General features: G+C 55.0%; 4 protein-coding genes and 1 non-coding gene across 5 annotated transcripts; 3 read left to right on the top strand and 2 right to left on the bottom strand.

Annotated features, from left to right (window-relative positions):
- Nucleotides 1-303: 303 nt before the first annotated feature.
- Nucleotides 304-3,588, bottom strand: RACK1 (receptor for activated C kinase 1). Its single transcript, XM_068998629.1, has 8 exons — nt 3,374-3,588; nt 2,833-3,004; nt 2,047-2,194; nt 1,731-1,826; nt 1,540-1,650; nt 985-1,125; nt 650-760; nt 304-421 (listed from the first exon to the last, which is right to left on the bottom strand). Exons 1-8 carry the CDS (start codon nt 3,480-3,482, stop codon nt 356-358), a joined length of 954 nt encoding a protein of 317 aa, XP_068854730.1. The 5' UTR covers nt 3,483-3,588; the 3' UTR covers nt 304-355.
- Nucleotides 3,589-3,926: 338 nt separating this feature from the next.
- Nucleotides 3,927-15,768, top strand: LOC138100764 (E3 ubiquitin-protein ligase TRIM15-like). Its single transcript, XM_068998639.1, has 42 exons — nt 3,927-4,138; nt 4,948-5,003; nt 5,296-5,313; nt 5,619-5,639; nt 5,724-5,744; nt 5,843-5,860; nt 6,100-6,120; nt 6,507-6,527; nt 6,924-6,944; nt 7,048-7,068; nt 7,278-7,298; nt 7,725-7,745; nt 7,935-7,955; nt 8,144-8,164; nt 8,281-8,301; nt 8,698-8,718; nt 9,225-9,245; nt 9,321-9,341; nt 9,552-9,572; nt 9,668-9,688; nt 9,825-9,845; nt 9,980-10,000; nt 10,141-10,161; nt 10,371-10,391; nt 10,538-10,558; nt 10,766-10,786; nt 11,013-11,033; nt 11,462-11,482; nt 11,716-11,736; nt 11,980-12,003; nt 12,208-12,372; nt 12,668-12,688; nt 12,906-12,926; nt 13,007-13,027; nt 13,388-13,408; nt 13,518-13,538; nt 13,830-13,850; nt 13,938-13,958; nt 14,080-14,100; nt 14,275-14,295; nt 14,393-14,413; nt 14,776-15,768. Exons 2-42 carry the CDS (start codon nt 4,991-4,993, stop codon nt 15,294-15,296), a joined length of 1,494 nt encoding a protein of 497 aa, XP_068854740.1. The 5' UTR covers nt 3,927-4,138; nt 4,948-4,990; the 3' UTR covers nt 15,297-15,768.
- A 662-nt stretch (nt 15,769-16,430) lies between these two features.
- Nucleotides 16,431-16,512, top strand: TRNAL-AAG (transfer RNA leucine (anticodon AAG)). The gene has a single exon. It is a non-coding gene; the product is annotated as a tRNA-Leu (tRNA).
- Nucleotides 16,513-17,300: 788 nt separating this feature from the next.
- On the bottom strand, nt 17,301-20,158 carry LOC138100773 (zinc finger protein 497-like). Its single transcript, XM_068998646.1, has 4 exons — nt 20,144-20,158; nt 19,414-19,474; nt 19,066-19,206; nt 17,301-18,472 (listed from the first exon to the last, which is right to left on the bottom strand). Exons 1-4 carry the CDS (start codon nt 20,156-20,158, stop codon nt 17,301-17,303), a joined length of 1,389 nt encoding a protein of 462 aa, XP_068854747.1.
- Nucleotides 20,159-24,449: 4,291 nt separating this feature from the next.
- Nucleotides 24,450-25,935, top strand: LSM2 (LSM2 homolog, U6 small nuclear RNA and mRNA degradation associated). Its single transcript, XM_068998633.1, has 5 exons — nt 24,450-24,506; nt 24,890-24,957; nt 25,295-25,325; nt 25,421-25,480; nt 25,694-25,935. Exons 1-5 carry the CDS (start codon nt 24,504-24,506, stop codon nt 25,817-25,819), a joined length of 288 nt encoding a protein of 95 aa, XP_068854734.1. The 5' UTR covers nt 24,450-24,503; the 3' UTR covers nt 25,820-25,935.
- The last annotated feature ends 938 nt before the right edge of the window (nt 25,936-26,873 follow it).

The following is a 26,873-nucleotide window of genomic DNA, read 5'->3' as shown; positions in this document are numbered from 1 at the left end:
CAAAAACACCCCAAACTGGTAAAAAATGGCACTTTGGGCCAAATTGGAGCTGCTGTGTGGCGTATTCCTCCACATTCCGTATAACGAATATTCCAGAAATCCCCACAGCCTGGTGAGGTTTCTCATGTCTTACATTTAGCTGGTTTGGGGGTTTTTTTTGAATTTAGGGTTTTCGCAGCACAGGAGGGTGAGGAACACCCCGAATTCCCATCCCAATGACGTCAGCGGCGTTCTCGTCCTTCCCGAGGTCTTGGCCCCACAACCCTGGGTTTATCACAGCAGGTGACACGCGACGACCCCAGCTCCATAAAGCGCCATTTATTGGTATTTTGTTTTAAAAACGTGGGATTTGGGCTCAGCGGGTGCCAATGGTCACCTGCCACACCCGCACCAGGTTGTCGGTGTAGCCGGCAAACAGGGTCTGGGGACAAGGACAGGGGTCACTTGGGGGTCACCCAGGTGGCCCCCAGGTCAATCCAAACCTCCCAGCCCCAGGTGGGGGAAGGGCAGGAGGGACCACCAGGTCCTTCCCGGGGCAGCTCCAGCTGCAGGGTCCCCAAACCCCCCATCCCCAGGTCCCCCTGACCAAGTGAAGGGTTCCCAGGTGAGGGAAGGTCCCCTGCCCCAGTGAGGGTCCCCAGGGCCTCACCTGCCCATCGGCCGACCAGGCCAGGGACGTGCACTGGGGCGGCTCCGCTTTGCTGCTGGTGCTGATCACCTCCTGCTTTAGCTCGTCCACGATGATCTTCCCTTCCAGGTCCTGCAGGACCGGAGAGGTGAGGAATGACCCAAGTCCCACCTGAATCCCACCTGGATCCCACCTGAGCCCGGGGCTGGCTCAGAAACAGCCTCTGGGATTTCCCCATGGAGCGGTCGGAGGCATCTGAATGTTTCATCACAGCACGAGGGGGACCCGCCCCCCGTTCTCAGGGAGATCCCGGGGCAATCCCACAACCCCAGGGGTCATTCCCAGGAATTCCGTACCCAGATCTTGATGCTGGGCCCGGTGGCGGCGCAGAGCCAGTAGCGGTTGGGGCTGAAGCACAGGGCGTTGATGACATCCCCCCCGTCCAGCGTGTACAGGTGCTTGCCCTCGTTGAGGTCCCACAGCATGGCCTGCCCGTCCTGGGGACACCGTGGGGACACCGAGCTCCAGGAGGGCTCCGCAGGGGACACAGAGCTCCAGAACGGTCTCAAGGAGCTCAGGAACATCCCCAGGAACTTCACGAGGGCTCCAGGAGGGTCCCAAGGAGCTCAAGAGTGTCCCTGTGAACTCCAGGAGGGTCTGTGGGAGCTCCAGAAGATCTCAGGAGCATCCCCAAGAAGGTCCCAAGAACCTCCATGAAGATCCCGAGGACCTTCAGGAAGATTCCCAGGAGCTCAGGAACACCCCAGCACAATCCCCAGCAGCCCCAAGAGGTTCTCCTGGAGCGAGGCCTCCCCCCTCCCCACTCCAACCATGACCAATCCCAGGACCCCACAACAGGAACTGGGGCTGGGGTGCAGCCCTGGGGTGTCCCTGTGTCCCCCAGACCGTACCTTGCCCCCGGAGGCGCAGAGGGAGCCATCAGGGGACACGGTGACCGTGTTCAGGTACCCCGTGTGCCCAATGTGGTTCGTCTTCAGCTTGCAGTTGGCCAGGTTCCACACCTGGGGCGGGAGCAGCAGGATGAGCAGGGGCAGATCCCAGGATCCTGGGGAGAAAGCCCCCCAGGGGACCCCACGCTCACCTTAACCAGCTTGTCCCAGCCGCAGGACACGATGATGGGGTTGCTGCTGTTGGGGGAGAAGCGCACGCACGACACCCACTCCGAGTGGCTCTCGTCCTGCGGGGGAACGGCGCCGGTGGCAGGGCGGGAACGTGGCCAGAGCCCGCCCAGGGCTCCTCCAATCAACGGGATTGGGGACTGCCCGGGATTGGCCCCAAACCCACTGGGAATGGCCCAAAACCCAACAGGAATGACCCCAAACCCAATAGAATTGACCCCAAACCCACTGGGACTGGCCCCAACCCCCTGGGATCAGCCCGAAGCCCCCCCAGCTCACCTGCACGGTGTACTTGCAGACCCCCAGCGTGTTCCAGAGCTTGATGGTCTTGTCCCGGGAGCCGGACACGATCTGCCGGTTGTCCGAGGAGAAGGCAACGCTCAGCACGTCCTTGGTGTGGCCCACGAAGCGCCGCGTGGTCGTCCCACTGCGGGAACGGCAACGGGGTCAGCATTCCCAGCGGGAATGGGGGGAAAACCCCACAAACCAAGGGGGACCTCCAGGAGTGTGGGGGTAACCCAGAAACTAGGAGAAATATCCATACACTAGGAAAAATATCCAGGAACTGGGATGAAAAAAGAATAATTTACTCAGTGATTGGGAATCGGATCAAAGGGGTTTCAGGGAAGATGTGGGGATTGGGACAAGTTGGTTCCACAAATTCCAACCCTTTTCCAGCTGCACCCCCTGCAATGCAGCCCTGGGCACCCCAAAATCCAGCCTGACCCCTCCAGAGTTGCTTCCCCACGTCTCTCCCATCATCATTGCAGGACGTGTCGTCAGATCCTGCAGGATCGGCAGAATGTCGGGTGTAATCATCGGGAGAGGGACAGGGAGCAGCTCAAACACCCCACTCTCACCCAAAAATCCGGGATTTACCCAAATTCTGGGATGATCTGGCCCTGGTGAGATCCCAGGGCCACAAGCAGCTGTCCCAGACCTCCCAAACTTTCCGCCAGACCCCTCAAACTCACACAGTCAAATCCCAGAGCCGCAGGGAGCTGTCCCAGACCCCAAAACATCCCCCAAGCCCCTCCAAGGGCCCCCAAGCCCCCTCAAACTGACGTGGTGAGGTCCCAGAGGCGCAGGGTGCCATCCCAGGAGCCCGAGAGTGCAAACTGCCCGTCCGAGGAGATGACCACATCGCTGACGAAGTGTGAGTGGCCGCGCAGCGCCCGCTGAGGGATCCCGTAGTTGGTCTCATCACGGGTCAGCTTCCACATGATGATGGTCTTGTCTGTGGTGGGGACACACGAGGGTCACCCGAGGGACCTCCGGCCACCCCTGTCCAGCCCGGGAATGGGAGGACACAAATAAAGATAAATCCCAGCAAAGGCACGGGGAGATGCTGCTGCTTCTTCCTCGTCCTCATTCTGCTCCTGCTGCCCCAAATCCCTCCAGCGGAATTCTGGGGGGCTCACGGCCCCTCACCTAACGCAGTAAGGCCCCCCCCAGTTCTGTCAGTGGAGTCATCCAGACCCCCTGGAACCCCTGTGGGCTCCCCCAGACCCCCCGATAGGTTCCCCCAGACCCCCGCCCCCAATTTCCCCGATGGTCTCCCCCCCACCCCCTCCAGCCCTCCCCGATGGTCCCTCCCGGCGCGCACCGCGCGAGGCGGACAGGATCATGTCGGGGAACTGCGGGGTGGTGGCGATCTGGGTCACCCAGCCGTTGTGGCCCTTCAGGGTCCCGCGCAGGGTCATCTGCTCCGTCATGGCGGCGGCGGGCGGCGGCGGGGCCTGGCGGGGGCGGCGGGATGGCGGCGGATGCGCGGTGGCCTCAGCCCAGACCCGTCCGTCCCCTCAGGCCGGCGCGGGCAAAGAGAGGCGGTGCCGCTTCCGGCGGAACGGGAAGTGACGTCCCGCCGTACGGAAACATGGCGGCGTGCGTGGGCAACATGGTGGCGCCCAGTTGTGTTGTACGGAAAAGGAGAGAATTTGGGGAGGACCTCCCGGAGGATCCCAATATCCCCCAACAAAGGGTCTCAGTACCCTCCCTCCCACGGATCGCCGTATTTCCCCAGAGGATCCCAACATCCCACCACAAAAGATCACATTTGGGGAATTTGAATTTGGGGAGGACCTCCCGGAGGATCCCAATATCCCCCCTGAAGAATCCCAATATCCCCCTAGGGGACCCCAATCCCTCTGTGGCTGGAGAGTGGCCTGGGCTGACCCTTGCTCCTGCTCCCAGCCCGAGGATCCCATTCCCTCCATGGCCATTTCGGGATCCTCCTCCCCAGCTAAATTTAGGATCGGGATCGGTTCCAGCTCAGCTGTCGCAGCTCCTCCACAGGCTCCAGGACCCTCATCCCGGCTAAAACCCCCCTTCCCACCCCAAAACCAACACCAGGGGAGCAGCCACGGGGCTGGTGAGTCCTTTCCCCATTCCAGGGGCTCTGGAGAGGCCAGGAAGGCAGATTTGGGGAGATTCCTGGGAATGGGAATTTCAGAGGTGCCTTTGGAATGTGGTGGGAACACGATCTGGCCCCAGCAATGAAGGGCCTTTAGTGCCTCCAAACATTCTATTTATTATCCCTGTTTTACTGCCCGAGGATCCCGAAAAACAGGGGAAGGGTTAAAAGAATGGATCCTGTTGATTCACTAGTTCATAATTAAATGTCAATATTGCTAATTAATTAATAATTCCATGTGGGAAGAGTTGGTGCCGCCTCCCTCGCTCCGTGTCTCTGTTTCTTCCTAAATCCCTGTTTTCATCCTGGCGTTTCTCTGTTTATATTGGTGGAGCAGCATTCCCAGATTTCTGGATATTCAGCTCCTCAGGGAGTTTGGGGATCGTGAGCACAAAAATGGGCACGAAAACGTCATTTTCATGATTTTCCCATCCAACAGGAGCAGTTTGGGAAGGGAAATTCCCTCATGGAATCTCTGTCCTTGCCGGGTTGTCCATAAGGACACAAAATCCACATCCCTTCCTCCACCAAATCCCTAATTTTGGTTCAATTGAGCTTCAGGATGGGACACGGGAGGTGGGTTTGTCGCCCCTCATCCCAAAACCTCCCCGGGAATGGGAAATTCCCGACCTGAAAATGGGGAAATCGTGGAAACCTGGGAAAACCGCCTTCCTTGCCCTCACTCCCCTGGGCTGAAATATTCCCCATGTTTCCACATCTTCCTGGAAAACACATCCATGACCCAATTCTTCCCTTTTTCCCCCCAGGCCGACGGAGCGCCCGGAGCCAATTCTGGCTGGGAACAACGCCATGATGGAGCCGGGTGGGTGAAAATGGATTTTTTTGAGGATCAGATACCAAATTCCAGTTCGTTTGGCCCCAAAATCCTGGTCTTGTATTCCCAGGGGTGCCTCGGCCGCCCCCCACCCCACTTTTGTGTGGATTTTCTCAGATTTCCACACCTAAATTCCCTGTTTTGATGTTCTTGGCCTTCCCGGAGTCGGGCTCATCCCAGAATATCCACATTTAATTTAACTGGACTTTAATTCCCCGAGTTCCTCCTCTGGGAATGCCCCAGACTGACCTCATTGATCCCTTTTTTTTCTCTTTTCCAGGGGAAAACACGGCTCTGGGTGAGTGATTTTCCTCCTTCCACCACTGGAATGTTCCAGACCACATTCAATCAACCCAGATCCAGCTCAGTTATGGAATTATGGGATGGATTTGGTTGGGAAAGACCTTTAAGATTGTTAAATCCAGGGAAAAAACCCAAATTAATGCTTTTTAAAGACAGTTCTGAGGGTGAAAACCAAAAGAAAAACCACCCAGGAGGGGCCGCTGGGGGGTGAATTCCTGGAATGATGGAATTATTCCACTTGGGAAGGACCTTGGAAATCATCAAATCCAGCTTTAAACCCTCTTTTTGTCTCTTTTCCAGATGAATGGGACACACAAATCCGTGAGTGGAATTTTTTATTCCCCCCTCTTGTCCCAAGAAAGCCTCAATTCCAAAGGTTTTGATGGAGTTTTGTTGGACTTTAAGGGAAATTACCGGAGGAATTTGGTGAGTGCTTCACCCCGACCCAGCAGCAGCCACTGATGGAGCCATAAAATTTTATATTTTTATATAAATTTTATTTCATTATTTTTTTTCTCCTAAAGAAAGTGACACTGAACTGGGTAAGTGGAGTTGTGCCGAGTTGTTTTGGGGTTACTTGGGAGGTTTTTGCTCCACTGAACGTAAAAATAGTTCCCAGATGTTGGATTTGAAACCAGGAATGAGCCCCCGGAGCAAGAAATTTATCCCCAGATATCAAATTTATATCAAATGTGTAAACTTGTACACAAAAATATCAATTTCTACCCAAATCTATAAATTTGCACTCCAATCTCCAATTTCTGTCTCTCTTTGGTTTCAGAGGAATGTGACACGGAGAATGGTGAGTTCCAAATCCCTAAATAATGGAAAAATTGTTTTTATTAACATGCAAATTCTCCTAAATAAGGAAGTTATTGTTATTAAAAATCCAAATAATGGAAGATGAAGGTCTTAAAAACCCCCAGACTCACTGGAAAAGTGATCAATAGGATCAATAAATTGGGATAAATCTAATAAATCCAGCCAGGAGAGATTATTCCCTAATTATTTCCTAATATTGGGACTAAAATAATTACCTGGAGGGAGGAGAAGGAAATTAAACCCATTTTTCCTCCCTTTCTCCTTTAATTTTAGGGTTGAAACTGTGGCAGTTGGGGAGTGTTGGGTTTTGTCTCCATCAAATTCCCCCAGCAGGGAAATTCTCAATCCCAAATTTCTCTGTTTCAGGTGAACTCGCAGCCGAAATTGGTGAGTCCCAAACTGGATTTTCCCCGGTCCCTTTGTGTCATGCTTTAACCAATTTCCTGGGATTTATACCCATTGCTTGGCCTGATTAAAAGAAAAAAAAGGAGAAATGTTATTTTTGAATCATAATAATTAACATTAAAAATACCTAAACCCAGGGAATCTGGGGCTGGGACAGTGGCAGAACTCCTGATCCGAAGCTGTGTCGGGGCACGGGGCTGAATCCTGCTCCAAATGCCTCCGTTTTGCCCCAAATCCTGACATTTTACCCCAGAATTCCCTTTTCCAGCCCCGATGGTCCCATTTTCCCCACAGACAAGGGGCAGTTGGGGGCAGGCTGGGTTGAATTCCCAAGGAAATCCCGGGTTTATTCTCCTCTTCCCTCCCTGTTCTTCCCAGAGCACCTGACGGCCGCGCTCGGTGAGTGCTTGGACTTTCCCTTTTCCCCATCTTTTCCCCTTTTCCCCCTTTATTTCCCCTTTCATTGATTCCCTTTCCCTTTTCCCTCTCTGCCCTTCCCCAGAGGAGCGGGACAGGAGGATCAGTGAGTGCCTTTTCCCTTTTCCTGATGGAATTACCACCCCTGGATCTGCTTTTTCAGTAATTTTGGGATCCCTGGGTGGTTTTGGGGTTGCGCCAACCTAAAGACTTCGGGATTTTGGGGCGCCTTTTCCTCGCTCCCGTCGGTGCCGGGGATGGATCCAGACCTGGAAAAGCTCCAGATAATGTGAATTTTCATTTTTTTGGTTTCAGGCAAACTGACCTCGGACCTGGGTAAGGAATTTCATGGATTAAAATGGAAGATTTGGCCTTAAAATGAAAGATTTGGCTTTAACAATGACCAATTTCTCCCTAAAATTAACAGTTGGGGTGTTCAATTGGAAATTTTCTCCTCCAAGTTAGTTTAAAATGGGAATTTTGGCCTTGAAGTGAAAATTTAGGCCTTGATCATGCAAATTATGGTTGTAAAAAATTAAAATTAGAACATTTTGTGCATTTTAAGGTGGTTTTAAGGCGATTTTTTTCCTTAATAAACCAAATTTTTAGGATTGTAGAGGGGGATGCTTCTGTGGAATAAAAATTCCCTCAAATTGGAGGTTCTGGGGTAGGAGGAGCCATTTTGGGACTTTTTGATATTTATTATTTCCTGGGTTTTCAGGTGAATTGGGGCTGGGTTTTTATTTTATTTCCTGTTTTTAGGTGAATCCAATGCCAAACTCAGTAAGTCCAACCCCCCCCCCCCAGATGATTTCAATAGAAAATCCTCATTTTAAAGGAATTTTGGGGGGAAATATCCCCATTCCTGGTCCGGGCGCTCTGGGACCACAATGGAACTGACCCAGAAATGAAGGAATTGTTTCATAATTCTCATTTTCTTGCTTTTTTCCCCTCTTCTCCTCTTCTTCCCAGAGGAACGCGACCGGAAAATCAGTGAGTGCCATTTTTCCTGCTGGTTTTGGGGTAAAACCCCCTTGTTTTAGGGCAAGACAGATCCTCCTTGATCCCGTCCTGGGAAAAAACTGGAAATAAGTCCATTTTCCCCCAGTTTTCACCCAAATTTGTGCGATTCCCTCGGAGAAAAATCCCAAGTAACCACAAATCTGGTTTTTCCTCCACAGCCAAGCTCGCCGCTGAAATCCGTGAGTCCCGCTCCTCATTTTCCACCTCATTTGATGATTTTGGGCTTAAACTCCTCATTTCTGGGTCAATTCTGTTGCTTTTCCTGGATTAATCCCTCTTTTCCCTCATCCCACAGGAAGACTCACGGCGCTGCTGGGTATGGACATCTTTAATTAACATTTTTGGGAGGGTTTACGGCTGTTTTATTAATTAGTGCTGTGGCTTAATAAAGTTAGAAATATTATTTATTACAAATAAAAGTAGAAATGGAAAATCTGGTAAATTGGGAATGTTGGAAAATGCAGGAAAATGGCAAATATTAATTGGGAAAATTTGGAATATAAACCAAGACAAAATGAGAAATTTCATTTCTTAGGGATGAAACGATGAATAAAAGCAGCAGGAAATTGGAAATCTCCTTTATTGGAAAGAAAATTCAGAATGAGGGAAATTCTTGGAGCTTTTTGGCTTTGGTTTTATCCTCGGGGAGGGAGGAGGTAAAAAACAACCCCAAAATGCTGATTTTTGGTGCTTTTCCCTCCCTCTCCTGCAGCTGAGCGCGACTCCGGGCTCCGTAAGTGCCGGAATTCCCAAATTCCTCAGAATTTCATCCCCCTGCAGCTACCGGGCCCCAATCCCTCTTTTTTCACCCCAAATTTTGGGAGTCCCACCCCTGACACAGCTCCAAATGGGAGATTTGCTGGGATTGGAGGGTTCCCCCCAGTTAGAACCCATTAATATTAATAATAAACTAATACACAATAACATCACCCCAATAATGAATTCATATTTAATAAGAATCTAATTAATAGCAATTTAATCATTACTATTTTGGTTGCATGAATAATATTTTGACCGTGTTAATTATGAAAATTCATTGTATCCACACTTAAAATTTAATATATTCATTCTTAGTGAATATTTCTGGTAAAAATCAGTTCTATTAGTGACTAAAACTGATCATGTTAATTACTAAAACCGATTCTATTGATGACTAAAATTGATTATATTGATCACTATATTTCAATTATGGTTGGACTCTATTACTGGAGTTTATTCACTTTATTTCTCTGTCTTTAGGGAAGCTCCGAGCAGAGCTCGGTGAGTGCTGGGGAAAAGGGGGAAGAGGAGCCAGAACACAGATTTTTAGTGGTTTTAATTTTGTGTTTCCTTCAGCCAAGTGCGACGCCACCATCCGTGAGTTTGACTCCCACCCCAGCACCGTGGGAACGCTGGAATCCCCGAATTCCACCGAACTGGGGGAGAGAACCCCCGGCATTGCGGGGCTGGGGGGGCTGAGCCTGAGTCTGGGGGGGAAAAGGGAAAAGGAACGGGAGGAAAACCCCATGGGAGGAGCTGGGAGGGGGGAAAATCCATCGGGGAATTAATGGGATTTGCTGGTTCCAGGAATCTTCACGGTGGAGCTCGGTGAGTCCCCTCCTGCCTCTGCCCCTCATTAATTCCATCGCTCATTAATTCATCCAAAATAACCCCAAATCCGGATCTTTTCCCGTCGTTTCCAGGCGAGCGACACACGAAAATCGGTGAGTTTGGGGCAGTTTCCACCCCAGAAAATCCTGGGGTGAACTTTGGGGGAGAAAATCCCCAATTCCCCCTCACTGGGGCTGCGGGAAAAGTGAAAATTTGGTCTCAAAATTCCCTTTTTTCCTTGTTTTTCAGGGGAACTCACAGCCGATGTGGGTGAGTTGATCCCGTTAATCTTCAGTTTGGGTGGAAATTGGGTAAAAAATTGGCATTGAGGATTATTACTGTTGTTATTATTATTATTATTATTACTATTATCATTATCAATTTTCCCCTGTTTTTGTTTCCAGAGGTCTTCAATAAAAAGCTCCGTAAGTGCCTGAATTTTTAATTTCCAGGATGAAATAATTTTTAACAGTTATGGAATAATTCATTGACAATTCCACCCTATTCTGAACCAACTTTGGAAATTCTCATTCTCCCTCTTTTCTCCCTCTTCTCTCCCTCCCAGAGCAACACGAGGCAGAACTGGGTGAGGAATTTTCCATCCTTTTTTGGGGCATTTTCCAAGAAAATCTGGTGGGTTTCAGGGGGAAATCTGGATTTTCATTGAGTCTAGAAGTGCAGATGCAAAAACTGAAATAAATATGGATTTAAAAAATGCATCATTAAGATAAAAATATAAACATCGCTTTTAATATTCAGGAATAATAATAATTATCCCTATTTTTGTTCATTTAGAGGCCCGGGACACCCAGATCCGTGAGTACTCGGGACCAGCTCCAGGGATTTTTAGGGATGAAGGAAGCAGAAAGAATTTCTAGAATTTTTGAATTTTTTTTTTTAGAATTATTTCAATTTTGGACGTTTTTAAATAATTATTTATTTTAATCCTTTTATTCCTTTAGGGGAAAATGAGGCTGAGATCAGTAAGTCAGAGATTTATATTTATATTTATACTTGTATTTATACTTATATTTATATCCATATCTATATCTATACTTATATTTATGTTCTATAACTATAAAACCAGTTTATATTTATAAATCTATAATGACTAAAATCATTTATACATTGAATTGTATCAATAAATTTGGTGTCATTAGTTTTAATTAGTTTCTCTCTGCTTCCCCCAGGGCACCTGAAGGAGCTGCTGGGTGAGTGCCAATTAATTAAGGTGCAGAGAAATTATAATTAAGAGGGAATTTGGGGGAAAATATCAGCAAAATCCCTGGAGGCGGGAGGAAAATCTTGGAGGAAAAATGGAAATAATGGGGAATAATGGAGAAAAATGTTAATACTATGGTAATAATGGGAAATAGTGAGTAATAATAATTAATAATGTGTTGAAAACATGGCAATAATTTCCATTTTTGTGTGCAGAGGAGAAGGAATTGGAAGCACGTAAGTTTTGGAAAATGGGAATTCTCTCCCCAAAATATGTCTGATTTAATTAGTAATTAACATGCCCCCCTTTTAAGGGTCTCAAACCCCATTTTTTAGGTCCAAATCCCAATTTTTAGGCCTCAAAAACCCAATCTTTGAGGCCTAAATTTTTGAGGTCTTATTCTTGAGGCCAATTTAAAGGTCCCAAACCCCATTTTTGGGCCCCAAACTCTCATTTTGGGGCACAAGCCTCCATCTCTAAACAGAAAATTTACCCGATTTTGGAGTTTCCCCCTCATAAATATCCTGGATTAAAAAATAAAAATAGAGATTTTTGGAGTTAGGGGGGGTGTAACTGTTTTGTTTTTTTTTTATTTCCCTGACTCTAAAATTGCAGGAAATCAGGGTTTATCCCCTTTTTAATCCTTCTTCTGCTTTATTTTCAGGAGAACAGGACTCTGTTATCAGTAAGTGCCGTTGGATTTTGGGAGCAATCCCTGGGGATTTGGGAATTCACACCCATGATGTCCCTGCTGCCACTTTGGCTCAGAATTTTGGCCCAAAAAAGTCCCAAAATTAATTAAATTATGTTTAAAAAATGGAATTGAGAGGCATAAAGTCTCTGCCGAACTCAGGGGATTTTGTATTCTTGGGAAGGGAAAACATGGATCCAAAATAATTTTATTTTCCTTTTTTTAAGGAAAACTTAGGGAGGAGCTTGGTGAGTGGCTTTTATTCTGTTTCCAAAAAGAATTTGGGATTTTGGGGTTTTTTTAGGGTTTTTTTCATAATTGGATTTGGGAGTATGGGATTGGAGATTACAGTGGGAGTGAATTAAAAAGGAAATAATTGAAAGCAGCAGGAATTCCCAGGAAAAAATTAACAGGGCAATAGGGAGAATCCTGAAAAAAGATGGGGACAGGGAAGGAGAATTTGTGTTTCACCTTTTCCTCTTTTTTTGCAGAGGCACTGAAGGAGGGTGAAGTTGGTACGTGAGATTGTCCTGCCGTTCTCCGGGACTTGGGGAATTTCCAGGGAGTTTGGAATGATGGAATTTAGAGCAGTTGTGTTAATACAATTAATGTTATTTCTATTTTTTTGGTTTTGACTTTTTAACCGTTATTTTTATACCTGTGTGGATTTCATTTTAATTTCTAACCACCACAGTTCCCTATTTTTTAACTCTTTTCAGGTGAACTCCCTGAGGAAATGGAAGAAGAACCGGAAGAGGAGGAAGAGGAGGAAGAGGAAGAGGAGGAAGAGGAGGAAGAAGAGGAAGAGGAGGAAGAGGAAAAAGAAGAAAAAGAGGAAAAAGAGGAAGAAGAGGAAAAGGAACCAGTAGAACTGGGAGAACTGGGTGAGTCGTTCTCTTTTCCAGCACCAAATCCACACTTTTTTTCCCCATTTTCCTGCTGAACTTGGGCTGTTTCCCCAACAAATCAGTGGAAAAAATGTCACCAAAATTCCCTTCTGAAAATTCCCAAATACCTCCATTTTCCAGCGTGGCCAGAAGCTGCTTTTTCCCTTTCTCCCCAGTTTTAAGGTTGAAATGGGGGAGTTTGGGTATTTGATGGTGAAGAAGGGAGGGGAGGAGGAAAATCTGGGGAATCACCAGATCCCAATGGAAATTCCTGTTTTTCTCCTCTTTCCAGGCAAAGTCATGGAAGATCCTGGTATGGAATTATTGAATTTTCCTTTTAAACCCCTTAAAAAACCCCTTTTTTGAGCATTTTCTGAGTTTTTTCATGGCCAGAAACTAATCTTAAAAGTGAATCGTAATAATAGTAGTAGTAGTAATAATAACAATAACAATAAAAACCAGCATCATGTCCAATAATTTTAAATAATTTTAAACTATTTTAACTTTGTTTTTTCCTTCCCTGTTTCCAGGGGAAGTCGACAAAAACCTTGGTGGGTTCATTTCCCATTTCTGGGGTGGAGCTGGAAGGAAAAATATCCCAAATTAACCCCATTTCCCTTTGGTTTCCCAGAGGAGCTCAGGGCGGCGCTGGGTGAGTCCAGAATTCCCAAATCCCGGGGTGGGAGGAGCAGGGCCGGATTTGGATTTAAAATTAGGGGGTTTTTTAAAATTGAAATTTGAGATTTTGGAATTAAAATCAGAGTTTTTGATTAAAAGTTAAAGATTTTGATTTAAAATTTGGGATTTTCAATTAAAATTCAAGGTGTGGATACAAAACTTGGGATTTGGATTCAAAACTAAGGCTGTTGGTTTGAAATCTGAGATTTTCATTTAAAATAAAGGATTTGGTTCTGACTCTAATCCCGGGATTCCCCCCCCAGGATGCGGGAACCAGCAGAGGGGATTTCTTCTGCGATAATTTGAATTTTCCTGCTTTTCTTTCCCATCCCAGGAGATCGAGACACCAGGATCGGTGCGTGTGTCCCCTCCCCCACCCTGAAATTCCACAAATTTGGGAATTTTGGTTCATTCTGGTCATGAGCCCCATGAAACTGAGGAGTTTTGGGTTTTTCCCTTCCCAGCGGAGCTGTCGGAGGCGCTCGGTGAGGGAAATTCAGGAAAAATGGGTCATAACACATTTAAGATATTATTTATTATAAATAATAACACATTTGTTGTGTTCTAATGGTTGTATTTACTGTAGCTTATAAATACAAAATCTGTCATTTTTGTGTTTTATTATCGATTTTATTCAAATACTATAGTTTGTTTATGTTCATGTTTTCTAAATTTTATTTAGATATTGGTATATATTTTATTGGTATTTGATGTGTGATAATGTTTTAAATACTGCAACTGTAACATTATCCTGGGTTTTGTCCAATTTTCCACAGAACAACGGGACAGACAAATGGGTGAGTGTCCAGTTCCTCCCAGAATGGGAATTTCTGTCAGATCCATGTGGCCCCTCATGGAAGTTCTCCCTTTTCCTCCTTTTCCAGCGGAGCTTAACGCGGAGCTCGGTGAGTCCTGGGGCTGCTGGGGGAAAACTCTTCTATTTCATTAATTGCAGAAATTAATTATACAGACAAGCATTTTTATCCTTAATTTCTTCATTAATTCATGTTTATTTTCTCCTTTCAGAGGAATCCCGAATAAGGATCTGTGAGTGTCCTGTCCTGGGGCTGGTTTGATTCTATTTTAATCTATTTTATTCTATTTTTTTTTTTTTAATTTTATTTTTTCAATTTTATTGGGTTTTATTCTATTTTACTTTTTAAATTCTACTTTATCCCCTCTTATTTCCAATATTTGACGATTTCCTGCTCTCCCTGGCAGGGTGGTGCCTCGAGGAGCACCGTGAGTGTTTTCCCCTCCTTCCCTCCCTCCCTTCCCAACCTTTGGCTCCCACTCAGAGCCGTCACCGAGGATTCCTATATTAATTGTGTGCTTTTAGGGAAAGAGGAAGAAAAAGTGGGTGAGTCTTTATGGGAAAGATGGATGGAAAGGGGCAGAACTGGGGACTTTTGCCTGGTTTCATCTTCTTTTATCCCCTTTTACCCCTCTTTTCCCCTCTTTCCTCCTTTCTCTCTTTCTTTTTCCCCCCTCTTTTCCTGACGTTTTTCCTCCCTCTTCCTCCCCTCCTTTCCCCTCTTTCTTCTCCTTTTCCCCCCTTTCCCTTCTCCCCCTTTCCCCCCTTTCCCCACTTCCCCTTTCCTCTTTCCTTCTCTCCTTTCCCCCCTCCTTCCTCCCCTCCTTCCCCCCCTTTTTCCCACCCTCCTTCCCCTCCTTTTCCCCCTTTTCCTCCCCTTTCCCCACCCCAATGCCCGCAATTCCCAGCCCGGGTCACCCTGGACCCGCTCACGTCCCACCCTCGCCTGGTGCTGTCCCCGGACGGGCTCGGGGCGCGCTGGGCCTACGGCGGCCCCGAGCCCCCGGCGGGCCCCGAGCGCTTCACGGCCGCGCCCTGCGCGCTGGGCACCCCCGGCTTCACCTCGGGCCGCCACACCTGGACCGTGGACGTGGCCGAGGGGCCGTTCTGCGCCGTGGGGGTCAGCCGGGAGTCGGTGCCGCGGCAGGGCCCGGCCGTGGCCTTCGGGCCCGGGGACGGCGTCTGGGCCCTGCAGCGCTGGGGAGGCCTGGGCCGCGCCCTCACGAGCCCCCCGACGCCGCTGCCGCTGCTGCGCGTCCCCCGCCGCCTGCGCGTGGCCCTGGACTACGACGGCGGCCGCGTGGCCTTCTTCGACGGGGACAGCCGCAGCCCGACCCCCCTGTTCGCCTTCCCGGCCACCGCCTTCGCCGGGGAGCGCGTCCGGCCCTGGTTCTGGCTGGAGCTGGGAGAGATTTCCATCGTCCAGTGATGCCGTGGAATCCAGAACCCTTCACAGGAGAGCACCTGCAGCCCTGGTCCTGGCTGGAGCTGCAGGCGATTTCCGTTGTCCAGTGATCCCGGCATTCCCTTGACCAGTGATCCCAGAATCCCGCATCCAGTGATCCTGGGATCCTGAGCCGGGGAGTGTCCAGCCCTGGTCCTGGCTGGAGATGGGGGTCATCTCCATCGTCCAGTGATTCCATGGAATTCCTGAGCCAGGGAGCACATCCTGGGTTCTGGGTTCTGATTCTGCGGGAGCTGGGCTCCCTCTCCCTCATCCAGTGACCCTGGAATTCAGGGAATTCTGCCCAGGGATGGAGAGCTCAGGGAGGAGCAGGTGGTTGGAGGGGTAGGAGGAGGCCCTGACCTTGATCCGGACACCAATGGCACAAACTGGGATGGACACTGGGATGGGAACGCTTTGGGAAAGAGGGAGAATGGGATGGGAATGCTCTGGGAAGGAGGGGGAATGGGGTGGGAATGCTCTGGGAAGGAGGGAGACCAGAACATAGACCAGGATGGGAATGCTGTTGGGAAGGACTCAGACTGGGGCAGGAATGTTCTCGGGAATGCTCTCGGGAAGAGCAGAGGAGGGGACAGGAATGCCAGAGCTCCACGGTCACTGCACCAGGGGATCCCAGTGAGAAACTGGGAGCTCTAATACTGGGATTTGTGGAGGATTGAGCCAAGCATGGGTGGGATCAGGGCTGCTCTGGATGGACACCGTGATCCCCACCTTCCCAGCGCTTCCAGGGATCCCTGCTGAATCCGTGGTCATTCCCTGCTGAATCCCTCATCATTCCCTCCCTGCTCATCCCTGGCCACCAGCAAAGCCGGAACTGGTGTCCCGTGTCCGCCCAGGGGGTGACCACGGGATCCTCCCCCAAAAATAAACTCTGCAAAACTCTCTGGGACTTGGATTCCCTTTTCCAGCTGGTTTGATGTGAAACCTGGGGAATTTGGGGCCGGAAGGGACCCTACCCAAAATACGGGAGTCAGGGGGGCTGAGGAGGAGCGGGGGGACCCTTGCCCTCTCCCATCCCCCTTTGCTCCCCCACTGATGAATTCGCCCAAATTCCCAAATTTTGGGTCGGATGCCGGGGCACTGCCCCGCCCCCTCCAGGGTAGCGTGGCCGAGCGGTCCAAGGCGCTGGATTAAGGCTCCAGTCCCTGCGGGGGCGTGGGTTCGAATCCCACCGCTGCCATTCAAATTTTGGGAGCAGCTGGAGCGCGTACGAGGGGGCACCACACCTGGAGGAGCTCTCCTCCCGTATTTTTGGGATTCCCCAGGAACGGAACCAGGGGGGAACTGGGCTCGGCATCATCACAATGGGCGAATTTCACCCCAATCCCACCTTCCCAACCCCTCCCCACCCCGGGGTCCCTCTGAAGCCCCCCAGGATGGGCTCCTGGGGAAGGGGAGCTTGTCCCCATGGGGGTCCCACATTCCCATCCCAACCGTGAGCCATCAAGTCACAACCCCACTTTCCCAAAATCCCAATTCTGCTTTATTTCACCTCATTTTGGAGCAGGGGAAATTGGGGAAGGAAACGCGGGTTTGGGACACGCCATATCCATAAAAACACAATCCAGATGGAGTGACCCTCAGGGGAACAGAGACTCCCCCCGGCTCCGGCACCTCCACTTTGGATACTGGAATGGTTGTGGTGGTGGGAAGGTAAAAAAAGGCTTTTTCGCCTCTAAAAGAGGAGTTGGATGTACAGGAGCATCTCCAGCCCCAGGACGGGCACCGAATTTCCATCAATCCCTGAGGCGGGCACCCAAATTTTTCCATCAATCCCTGAGGTGGGCACCCAAATTCCATCCGTCGATCCCTGAGGCGGGCACCCAAATTCTTCCATCAATCCCTGAGGTGGGCACCCAGGATTTGTCCATCAGTCCCTGAGGCAGGCACCGAAATCCGAACGATCCCTGGGGCTCGGCACCCAACATCCAGGGCTGGGCCCCACCCGGCGGCGCCGGGAATGTCCGGTCAGGGCCGCGGCCCCTCGGGCAGCTCTTTGCGCAGGTGGGTCCGGAGGTGCTTCATGAGGGACGATCTGGACATGAAGCTCTTGGCGCAGTGGGAGCAGGGGTACGGCTTCTCGCCGGTGTGGATGCGCCGGTGGATGACGAGGCTGGAGCTGGCGCGGAAGCTCTTCCCACACTCGGTGCAGCCGTACGGCTTCTCCCCGGTGTGGATGCGCCGGTGCCGGCGCAGCGCGGCCCCGTCCCGGAACGCCTTCCCGCAGTCCTCGCACGCGTGGCGGTGACACCTGAGGGGCCGCAGCGGAGCCGGGGGGGCGGCCGGGACCTCGGGGCTGTCCCCGAGGGGCCGCAGCGGAGCCGGGGGGGCGGCCGGGACCCCCGAGCCGCGCTCGGGGCTGTCCCCGAGGGGCCGCCGGCGGTGCGGGCAGGGCGCGGCCGCTCCGCTGTCGCCGCACTCGGGGCACGGCGCGGCTCCCGCGGCTCCCGCGGCCCCGTCCCGGTGGGATTTGCGGTGCTTGCTGAGCGATTTGACGGCCATGAAGCCCTTGCCGCAGTCGGGGCACTCGTAGGGCCGCTCCCCGGTGTGGATGCGCCGGTGCGTGACCAGCGCGGGATGCGACGAGAGGCTCTTGCCGCAGTCGGTGCAGATGAAGCCGCCGGCGCTGTGCTGCGACTGCCGGTGCTTGCTGAGTGACTTGGTGGCCATGAAGCTCTTCCCGCAGTCCGGGCAGGCGAACGGGCGCTCCCCGGTGTGGATGCGCCGGTGGGTGACCAGCGACGCCTTGGACATGAGGGTCTTGCCGCAGTCCGGGCAGCTCAGGGCCCCGTCCAGGTGGACGCGCCGGTGCTTCTGCAGCGAGCGGGCAGACGCGAAGCGCTTGGGGCAGGAGCGGCACTTGTGGGGCCGGGGCTGGCACGGCGTGCCCAGGTGCTCCCGCAGCGCGGCCCCGCACGGGAAGGCGCTGCGGCAGCGGAAGCAGCTGAAGGGGGCCCCGCCCGGGTGGGCGCGCAGGTGGCGGCTCAGGGACGAGTCCGAGGTGAAGCTTTTCCCGCAGAGCTCGCAGGTGGGGCGGACCGGGTCCGGGGGGTCCCGCCGGGGCGTCCCCCGAGGGTCCTCGGCATCCTCGAAGCCGTCGCGGGAGCTCTCGGCCTCGGCAGCGCTCGGCCACCCGTCGTCTGCAGGGCGATGGGGGAGAAAATGGGGGGGGAAAGGGGGAAGAAATGGGAGGAAAAGGGGGTTTGTGTCTAGAGCTGGCTGGGAACGGGGGTCAGGAGGGAAGCGCCGTGAAAAGGCGTTTGGTCAGCCCAAAAAAGGGCTTGAAACGCTCAAAAAAGGGGTTGAAGTGCCCCAAAGGAAGAGCAGAATCACTCCCAGAAAAGGGTTAAAGTGCCACAGAACGCTCGAGAAGGGGTTGAAATGCCCCAAAAAGCGGCTGAAGTGTCCCGAAAGGGATTGAATCACCTCAGAAAAAGGGCTGAACCACCCCAAAAAGGGGTCGAGGTGCCCGAGAAGGGGTTGAAACGCTCTAAAGGGGTGGAAACATCCCCAGAAGGGATCGAATCACCCCGAAAAACGGGTTGAGGAGCCCAGCAAAGGACTGAATCACCCCAAAAAGGGGTTGCCTTCACCCCCCCAGCCCACAGTCACACCAGTTGCCATCCCCTCCAGTCACACCAGTTCCCCCCAGTTCCCCAGTGCCCTCTAGTCCCTCCCAGTGTCCCCAATTCCCTGATACCCCCAGGCCCCCCAGTGCCTCCCCGTCCCTCACCTGAGGCGCCGGAGCCCCCCCAGGCCCCCCAGAGCCGCAGGAGGGGCCTCGCCCGCTCTTCCTCCTCCTCCTCCTCTTCCTCCTCCTCGTCCTGGCCGGGACCCCCCCAAACGCCCCCCGGGGGGGCCCAGTCGGGGGCTCCTGCGGGGGAGCGGGGAAAGCGGGGGGGTCAGCGGAGCCCCCCAGAGCCCCCGCGGGGTGGAACCCCGTGGGACAGGGGAGATCCCCGGGGGGGAGATCTGGGGACGTTTTGGGTGAGATTTTGAGGGTGTGATGGGGGGCGGGGGGGCGGAATTTAGGGGTAAAGGGGAATAGAGGCATGGGGGGATTTTTGGGGGGGGTCCCAACCTTCCGGGGAGCCGGGGGGGCGCTCGGTGGTGACCGTGACCTCCTGGAGCACCTCGGGCACCTGGGGAGGGCGGGGGGGGGGGAAATTGAAAAAAGGAGCAAAAGACCCAAAATTTAAAGGAAAAAAGAAAAAACGGCAACCAAAAAGCATCCAAAACCCCGAAATTTAAAAGAGAAGAAAATAAAGAGCGGAGGTAGAAATAAATGTTGAAAGACGAAAATGGGAAATTCAACGCCCGGTACAAAATGAAATTTTAAAACCCAAACAAAAAAGAAATGAAAAACCCGATGAATTTAAATGAAAGAAAAGAAAACAATGTAAAATTAAATTAAACTAAACGAGGTGAAATAAAATGGAATAAGATAAAAAGAGATGAAATAAAGATAAAATGAAATAAAGTAAAACAAGCTAAACTAATCCGAAATGAAATAAAATTAAGTAAAACAAAATAAAACAAAACAAAATAAAATAAGATGAAATAAAACTAAATGAAATAAAATGAAACAAGGTAAAATAGAATAAGATCAAGTGTAATAAAATGAAACAACCGAGAATTAAATTTTTAAGAAAACTTTTAAAACCCGAATTAAGAGACAAAAACCGGGAAAAAACTTTTTTTAAGAAAACGGAAAATAAATAAATTAATTAAAAAGTTCCACCTCAGGGATGCGGAGCCCCCCCCCAACTCCCCCAGCCCCTCCACGTGCTCCCCCCTCCCCCCAGCCCTACCTGCGGCTCGGTCATGACGGGGGGAGCTCTGGGAGGGTCTTTTGGGGGGAATCTGGGGGGTCTTTGGGGGGTCCCGAACTCCCGGAGAGGCTCCGGGACCTGCGGGCGCCGGGGGACGGGGGGGAGGGGGCGGCCTCGGGGGGCGAGTGACGTCATCTCTACGTCACGGCCCCGCTGGGACCCCCACCTCGAGGGAAGGTGGGCTTGGGGGGGGAGGGGGGAGCTGTGGGTCCAGGCGGGAACGGTGGAGGGAGGTGGGAATGTCGCGGGAATATCGTGGGAATGTCGTGGGAATGTCTTGGGAATGTCGTGGAGCCGTGCAGGGACCACCGAGGATGGAGGAGACCCCCAGGTCCGGGAGGCATCGAACTCCGGGGATTTGGGACAAAAAAGGGGAATTCGGGTCTGAAAGGAGGAATTCGGGTCAAATACAAGCGAGATTTAGGTCAAAAAATGGGGGATTTGGGACAAGGAAGGGAGAATTTGGATTAAAAAAGGGGGAATTCGGGTCAAAGGAGGGCGGATCCTGGACAAGCACGGGTTAATTCGGGCCAAAAAAGGGGGAATGTGGGTTAAAAAAAAAGGGAGAATGCTGGAAAAACTCCTCCCTCCCTCCCCCCGCGCTGTCGCCAGGTGACAATGACCTCCCCCAGGTGACAATGACCTCCCCCAGGTGACAACGGCGCCCGCGGGCCTGTCCCGATGGTCCATCAGCCGCTCCCGATGGGCCATCGAGCGCGGGGGGGGGGAAAGCCCCGGGACCCCTTTTTCCCTGGAAAAAATCCCAACCGAACCCCTCCGAAACCCCGATTCTGGGTTTTTCCCCCAGTTTTCCCCCAGCTTGCCCCAGTGCGAGAGACAAAACCGGAGATTTTTAATGAATTCCCTCGGGTTTGGGTCCGTCCCGCTGAGAAAAGGCGGGGGTGGCGCTCAGGGATCCCCCCCCGGCCCCGAAAATCCCGGGAATGTCGCGCGGGGGGGGGGCCAATCCCACCGGGACATTCCCGGCTTTGTTCCCGAGCGGGGACCAGGGGGGACACGGAACTTTAACCCTTTCCTACCCCGAGGGGGAAAAAACCCGGGATTTGGGGGGAAAAATCGGGATGGGGGAAAATAAATCGGAACTGGGGAAAAAAAAAACGGGTTTGGGGGGGAAAATCGGGATGGGGAGAAATCCATCGGGATTCCCGGGGTATTCCCAGGTCCTGGCGAGGGAGAACAGGGACCAGTTTAGGTCAGAAAGTTGGGGATTTGGGGAATTATCCCGGCTTGCGACGTCGTTTCTTCCCCCGGCCCCAAAAGCACCCCAAAATCCCCCAAAGGGTCCGGGAGCGGCGATTCCAGCCGGGAATTCCGCGGGCGCAGCACGGGAATTGTCGGGATTTGTTGCAGGGAGGAGACCCCAACAGGGATTCATCGTCGGGACAATTTAAATATTTACGGGGTATTTGAAGTGTTTGAATCCTTTATTTGACTTTTGTAATCAACGTTTTTCTTTGATTTGTAACTCAATCTTTCCTTTAATTTTCAGATTAAATTCTCTATTTATTTTTCGCTTCTTCATAAATTTTATTGGATTTTTTATTTAGTGTTTCCTTCTTATTTGTTTTTTGTTCAGCTTTATTCGGGTTTATATATTTTTTATTTTCGTTTAACTTTTTGTTGGATCTCTGATTTCTTTTTCTATACAGTTTCTATTTAATTTTGAATTTTCTGTTTAATTTTCTAATTAAATCTTTGTTTCATCCCGAGCGCGGGGGGGGGCCGGGGGGGTCCGGGGGGGTCCCGAGGGTCTCAGTCCTCCTTGCCCGGAACCATCGTCGTCCTCTCGGCCGCGGGGGGCGGGGGGGTCGCTGGGGGAGGGGGGAGGGGGGGTCAGCGGTGACCTTTGACCCCAGCCCCGCCCTTGATCCCTGACCCCCCCCCCCCCATTCTCCCCCCATGTCGGGCCGGTCATCTCCCCCTCCCGCGACCCCCCCCGTGTCCCCAGGGCCGCCCCCTCCATGCGTGCCTCCCCCTCCCCCCGGGGGTCCCAATTGTCGTCCCCCCCCCCCCCGCACACCCCCCCCGTACCCCCCCTGCCCAGGTGCCCTCTTGGTGCCCCCCACCCGCGGGTCCCGGGGGTCCTCCCGTGTCACTGTCCCCTCCCTGGGTGCCCCCCCAGTGTCCCCTCATGGGCCCCCCCTCACCTCCGTGGCCCCCCCAGAGGCCCCTGATGACCCCCCAGACCCAGCGCAGGAGGTTCAGCAGACACTGGGCACCAGCACACATCCCTGGGGACAGCGGGGACATCAGCAGGGACATCAGCGGGGACATCGGGGGGACACAGCCCCCACCCCATCCTGCCCCCCGTCCCTGGGTTCTGCCTGTTGCCCATGCCCCCGTCCTTATTCCCCCCATTTCTGTCCCCGTGTCCCCTCCCTGTCCCCATCCTGTCCCCTCCCTGTCCCCATCCCTGTGTCCTCATCCCTGCATCCCCATCCCTGTCCCCATCCCTGTTCCTGTGTCCCCGTCCTGTCCCATCCCTGTGTCCCCATCCCTGTTCCCATGTCCCCGTCCTGTCCCATCCCTGTCCCCTCCCTGTCCCCATCCGTGTGTCCCCATCCCTGTCCCCATCCCTGTTCCTGTGTCCCCGTCCTGTCCCATCCCTGTGTCCCCATCCCTGTTCCCATGTCCCCGTCCTGTCCCATCCCTGTCCCCTCCCTGTCCCCATCCGTGTGTCCCCATCCCTGTCCCCATCCCTGTTCCTGTGTCCCCGTCCTGTCCCATCCCTGTGTCCCCATCCCTGTTCCCATGTCCCCGTCCTGTCCCATCCCTGTCCCCTCCCTGTCCCCATCCGTGTGTCCCCATCCCTGCATCCCCATCCCTGTTCCCATGTCCCCGTCCTGTCCCATCCCTGTCCCCATCCTGTCCCATCCCTGTGTCCCCATGTCCCTGTCGCCATCCCATCCCCATGTCCTCATCCCCACATCCTTCGTGTCCCAGCCCTGTCCCCACATCCTGTCCCCACATCCCCACCCTGTCCGTGTGTCCCCACCCCCATGTTCCCAACGTCCCTGACCTGTCCCCAGCCCTGCGTCCCCACGTCCCTGTCCCTGACCTTTCCCCTTGTCCCACTCACGTCCCCATCCCTGTCCCCATACCAATGCCCCTGACCTGTCCCTCTGTCCCCATGTCCCCAACCCTGTCCCTGTCCTGTCCCCATCCCCCTCCCAATGTCCCCCATCCTGTCCCCATCCCAATATCCCCGTGCCCAACCCAGTCCCAATGTCCCCATCCTGTTCCCGTCCCATCCCAGTGTCCCTGTCCTCCCCTCACCCGGTCCCCTCCCTGTCCCCATTCTGTCCCTGCTGTCCCCGGTCCCCGTCCCCACTCACCGGCAGCTCCGTCGGTGCCGGGGTGGCCCTGGGGCCGCCCTTAAATCCCCGTGGCCGGGGAGGTGACAGGGGCAGGTGACAGGGGCAGGTGACAGGTCGGTGACAGGTCGGTGACGGGGCCGGTGCCATCACCGGCAGTGGGGCCGGTTCTCCCGGTCCCCACCCGGCCCCGCGTGGGTGGGGGTGGCTGGGGAGGGGACACGGGACCGACACGCGGACAGGGGACACGTGGGGGACATGGGGGGGACATGGGGACACTGGGGGGGACATGGGGACACTGGGGGGGACTTGGGGACATGGGGATATGTGAACATGTGGGGGAGCATGAGGACACTGCGGGGACTTGGGGACACTGGGGGGACTTGGGGACACTGCGGGGACTTGAGGACATGGAGGGCAGGGGGACATGGGGGGACAGGGGGATGTGGGGATTTGGGGACAGGGGGATATTGAGGCCAGGGGGACATGGGGATGCTGGGAGGGGACATGGGGACAGAGAGGGCACATGGAGGTCTTGGGACAGGGGATGTGGGGACATTGGGGGACACAGGGCGGACAAAGGGACAGGGGCTGGGAGGTCCCAGGGGCTCTCAGGGTGTCACTGGGGAGTCACGGGGGGTCACAGAAGGGTGACGGGGGGGCCACCGGGGGTCACTGGGGTCATTGCGGGGGTCCCTGAGGGGGGGCACAGGGGAGTTACAGGGGGGTCACTGTGGTCACTCGGGTCACGGGAGCCCCGTGTCCCCGCTGTCCCCGTGACCTTTGACCCGGACCGGGGGCGGGTGAGTCATTTCCCGCCACCCCCGCGGGGGCGTGGTTCCACCGGGTGGGCGTGGCCCCGGTGAGTAGGCGGGGCCTCTGCGGGGCGGGGGCGGGGCCCGCGGGGAGCGCGGGCGGGGATTGGGCGGGGAGCGGGCGGGGGGCGTGGCCCCGGTGGCGGCGGAAGGGGGCGGGGCCTGCGTGGCGCGCTCCGGCGGGCAGCGATGGTGAGCGGGGTCCCGGTGCCGGGGGTGGTTTCGGGGTCCCCCCGCGCCCCCCCCCGCGACTCGCGATCCTCCCGAGCACCCCCCGTGTCCCCCTGGCCCCCCCTCCACCCCTCCTGAACCCCCTGGCCCGCCCCGGGACCCCCCTGAGCTTCCCCGCGGCCACCGCCACCCTCTCGTGTTCCCCCCCCGGGACCCCCCTGTGTCCCCCGCGTGTCGCCGGGACGCCCCCGGCCCTCCTGTCCTCCCCGCCTTCCCCCCCCATGCTCCTCCTCTGATCGCCCCGGGCCGCTCCCCGACCCCTCCGGACTCCAGGACCCCCCCAGGACCCTCGAGCCCCCCCGTGACCCCCCAAAGCCCCCCTGACCCCCCCTGTGCCCCCCCAGCTGTTCTACTCCTTCTTCAAGTCCCTGGTGGGGAAGGACGTAGTCGTGGAGCTCAAGAACGACCTGAGGTGAGGGGGAGGCTCGGGACCCCCGGAACCCCCCCGGGACCCCATAGAGACCCCCACAGACCCCCCCCCGAACGGACCCCCAGGGACTCCTCCAGACCCTCCATAAAACTCTCCGGGACCCCCCCATGGGCATCCTCAGGAACCCCCCCGGTAGCCCCAAAACCCCCCATAGACCCCCCATAAGCCCCCCCATATCCCCCGCCGGGGACCCCATAGAGACCCCCAAGCCCCCCCCGTGCATCCCCCACCCAACGGCCCCGCCAAAACGCCCCTGGACCCCCCTGCGACCCCCCAAAACTCCCAGGGTCCCCCCAAACCCCCCCGTGTCTCTCCGCAGCATCTGCGGGACCCTGCACTCGGTCGATCAGGTGAGTGGGGGTCCCCGGGGGGTCCCCGGGGGGGTCTGGGGGGGCTTTGGAGAGGCCTCTGACCCCCCCTGCGCCCCCCCCCCCCCCCCCCCCAGTACCTGAACATCAAACTGACCGACATCAGCGTCACCGATCCCGAGAAGTACCCGCACATGGTGAGGGGTCTGGGGTCCGGGGGGTCGGGGGGCGTCCGGGGGGTCTGGGGGAGGCTGGGAGGGCCTAAGGGGGTTCTGGGTGGGGCAGAGAGGGCCTGGGGGTCTCAGGGGGAATCTCAGTGATTTTGGGAGGGTCTCGGTGAGTTCAGGGGATCGGAGGGGGGGTCTCAGTGAATTCGGGGGTCTCAGGGGGTCTCTGCTCCCCCCCCCCAGCTTTCGGTCAAGAACTGCTTCATCCGTGGCTCCGTGGTTCGCTATGTCCAGCTCCCGGCCGACGAGGTGGACACGCAGCTGCTGCAGGACGCGGCGCGCAAGGAGGCGCTGCAGCAGAAGCAGTGACCCTCCCCCAAATCCGGGGGGACCCCTCCCCAAATCCGAGGGGACGCCCCAAAATTCAAGGGAGTCCCACGGCCCATTTCCCCAACCCCAATAAATGCCCGCCCCCTGCCCTGTTCTGCGTGTGTGTGGCTCTCCCGGTCGGCTGGGGGTTGATTTTTGGGTGCTTTTGAGGTGATTTTGGGGTGATTTTGGGTATCTCCCACCCCCCATTTTTCGGGGTCGCGGAGGGTTTGCACCGCCGGGCCGCTGGGGGGCGCAGAGCGCGGAGGGTGCGGCGCTCGCTCCGCGACGCTCGGTGACACCGGAGGTTCCGCCCAAGCCAGCGAGCGCCAGCCAATGGCAGGCCGAGATGGGCGGGGCTCTGCGCATGCGCCGCAGGCGCCGCCCCACGTGTCTCCTCCCGCCGCGGCCGCCTCAGGTACCGGGGGAGGCGGGGAGGCCACGTGACCCCCGGGGATCTTCCCCCCGGGACCCCCAATTCTCCCTCGGTGCCCCCCAGGTGCTCCCCGAGACCCCTGCACCGGCACCGCCCGGCACCGGCCCCCGGCGCTCCCCACAGCACGGCCCCCCCGCCACGGCCCTGAGCCTCCCCCGGGACCCCCGGAACCCGCTCGGGATCCCCCCCGCGGGACCCCCGAACACCCCCCGGGACCCCCAAGCACCTCCCAGGACCCCTAAACACCGCCCGGCACGGGTTCCCGGCCCCCCCACCTGCAGCCCTGACGCCCCCGGTGACCGCCAGCCCCCCCCGTTTTGTCCCCCCAGCCATGGCCGCCCCTCCGGTGCTGCTGCTGCCGCCTCCCCCCGCCGACGCCGCCGCCCGCCGGGTGCTGATCGCCGCCCGCTTCGGGCCGGGCCCCCCGCCGCGCGTGGAGCGGGTGCCCGGGGGGGTCCCCGCGGCCGGGACCCCCGCGCTGCCCGCGCTGCGCACCCCCGGGGGGGCCCTGCTGGGCCCCGGCGCCGCCGCGCTCTTCCTGAGCCCCCCCCGGCTGCGCGGCACGGCCCCCCCCGAGGCCGCCCTGGTGCGACAGTGGGTGGCTTTCGCCGAGGGCGA

This window comes from Aphelocoma coerulescens, unplaced genomic scaffold, assembly GCF_041296385.1.
Source record: "Aphelocoma coerulescens isolate FSJ_1873_10779 unplaced genomic scaffold, UR_Acoe_1.0 HiC_scaffold_140, whole genome shotgun sequence".
NCBI classification, from domain to species: domain Eukaryota; kingdom Metazoa; phylum Chordata; class Aves; order Passeriformes; family Corvidae; genus Aphelocoma; species Aphelocoma coerulescens.
Note: the sequence above shows the minus strand (reverse complement) of the source record. Positions and strands in the feature narration are given on the sequence as shown.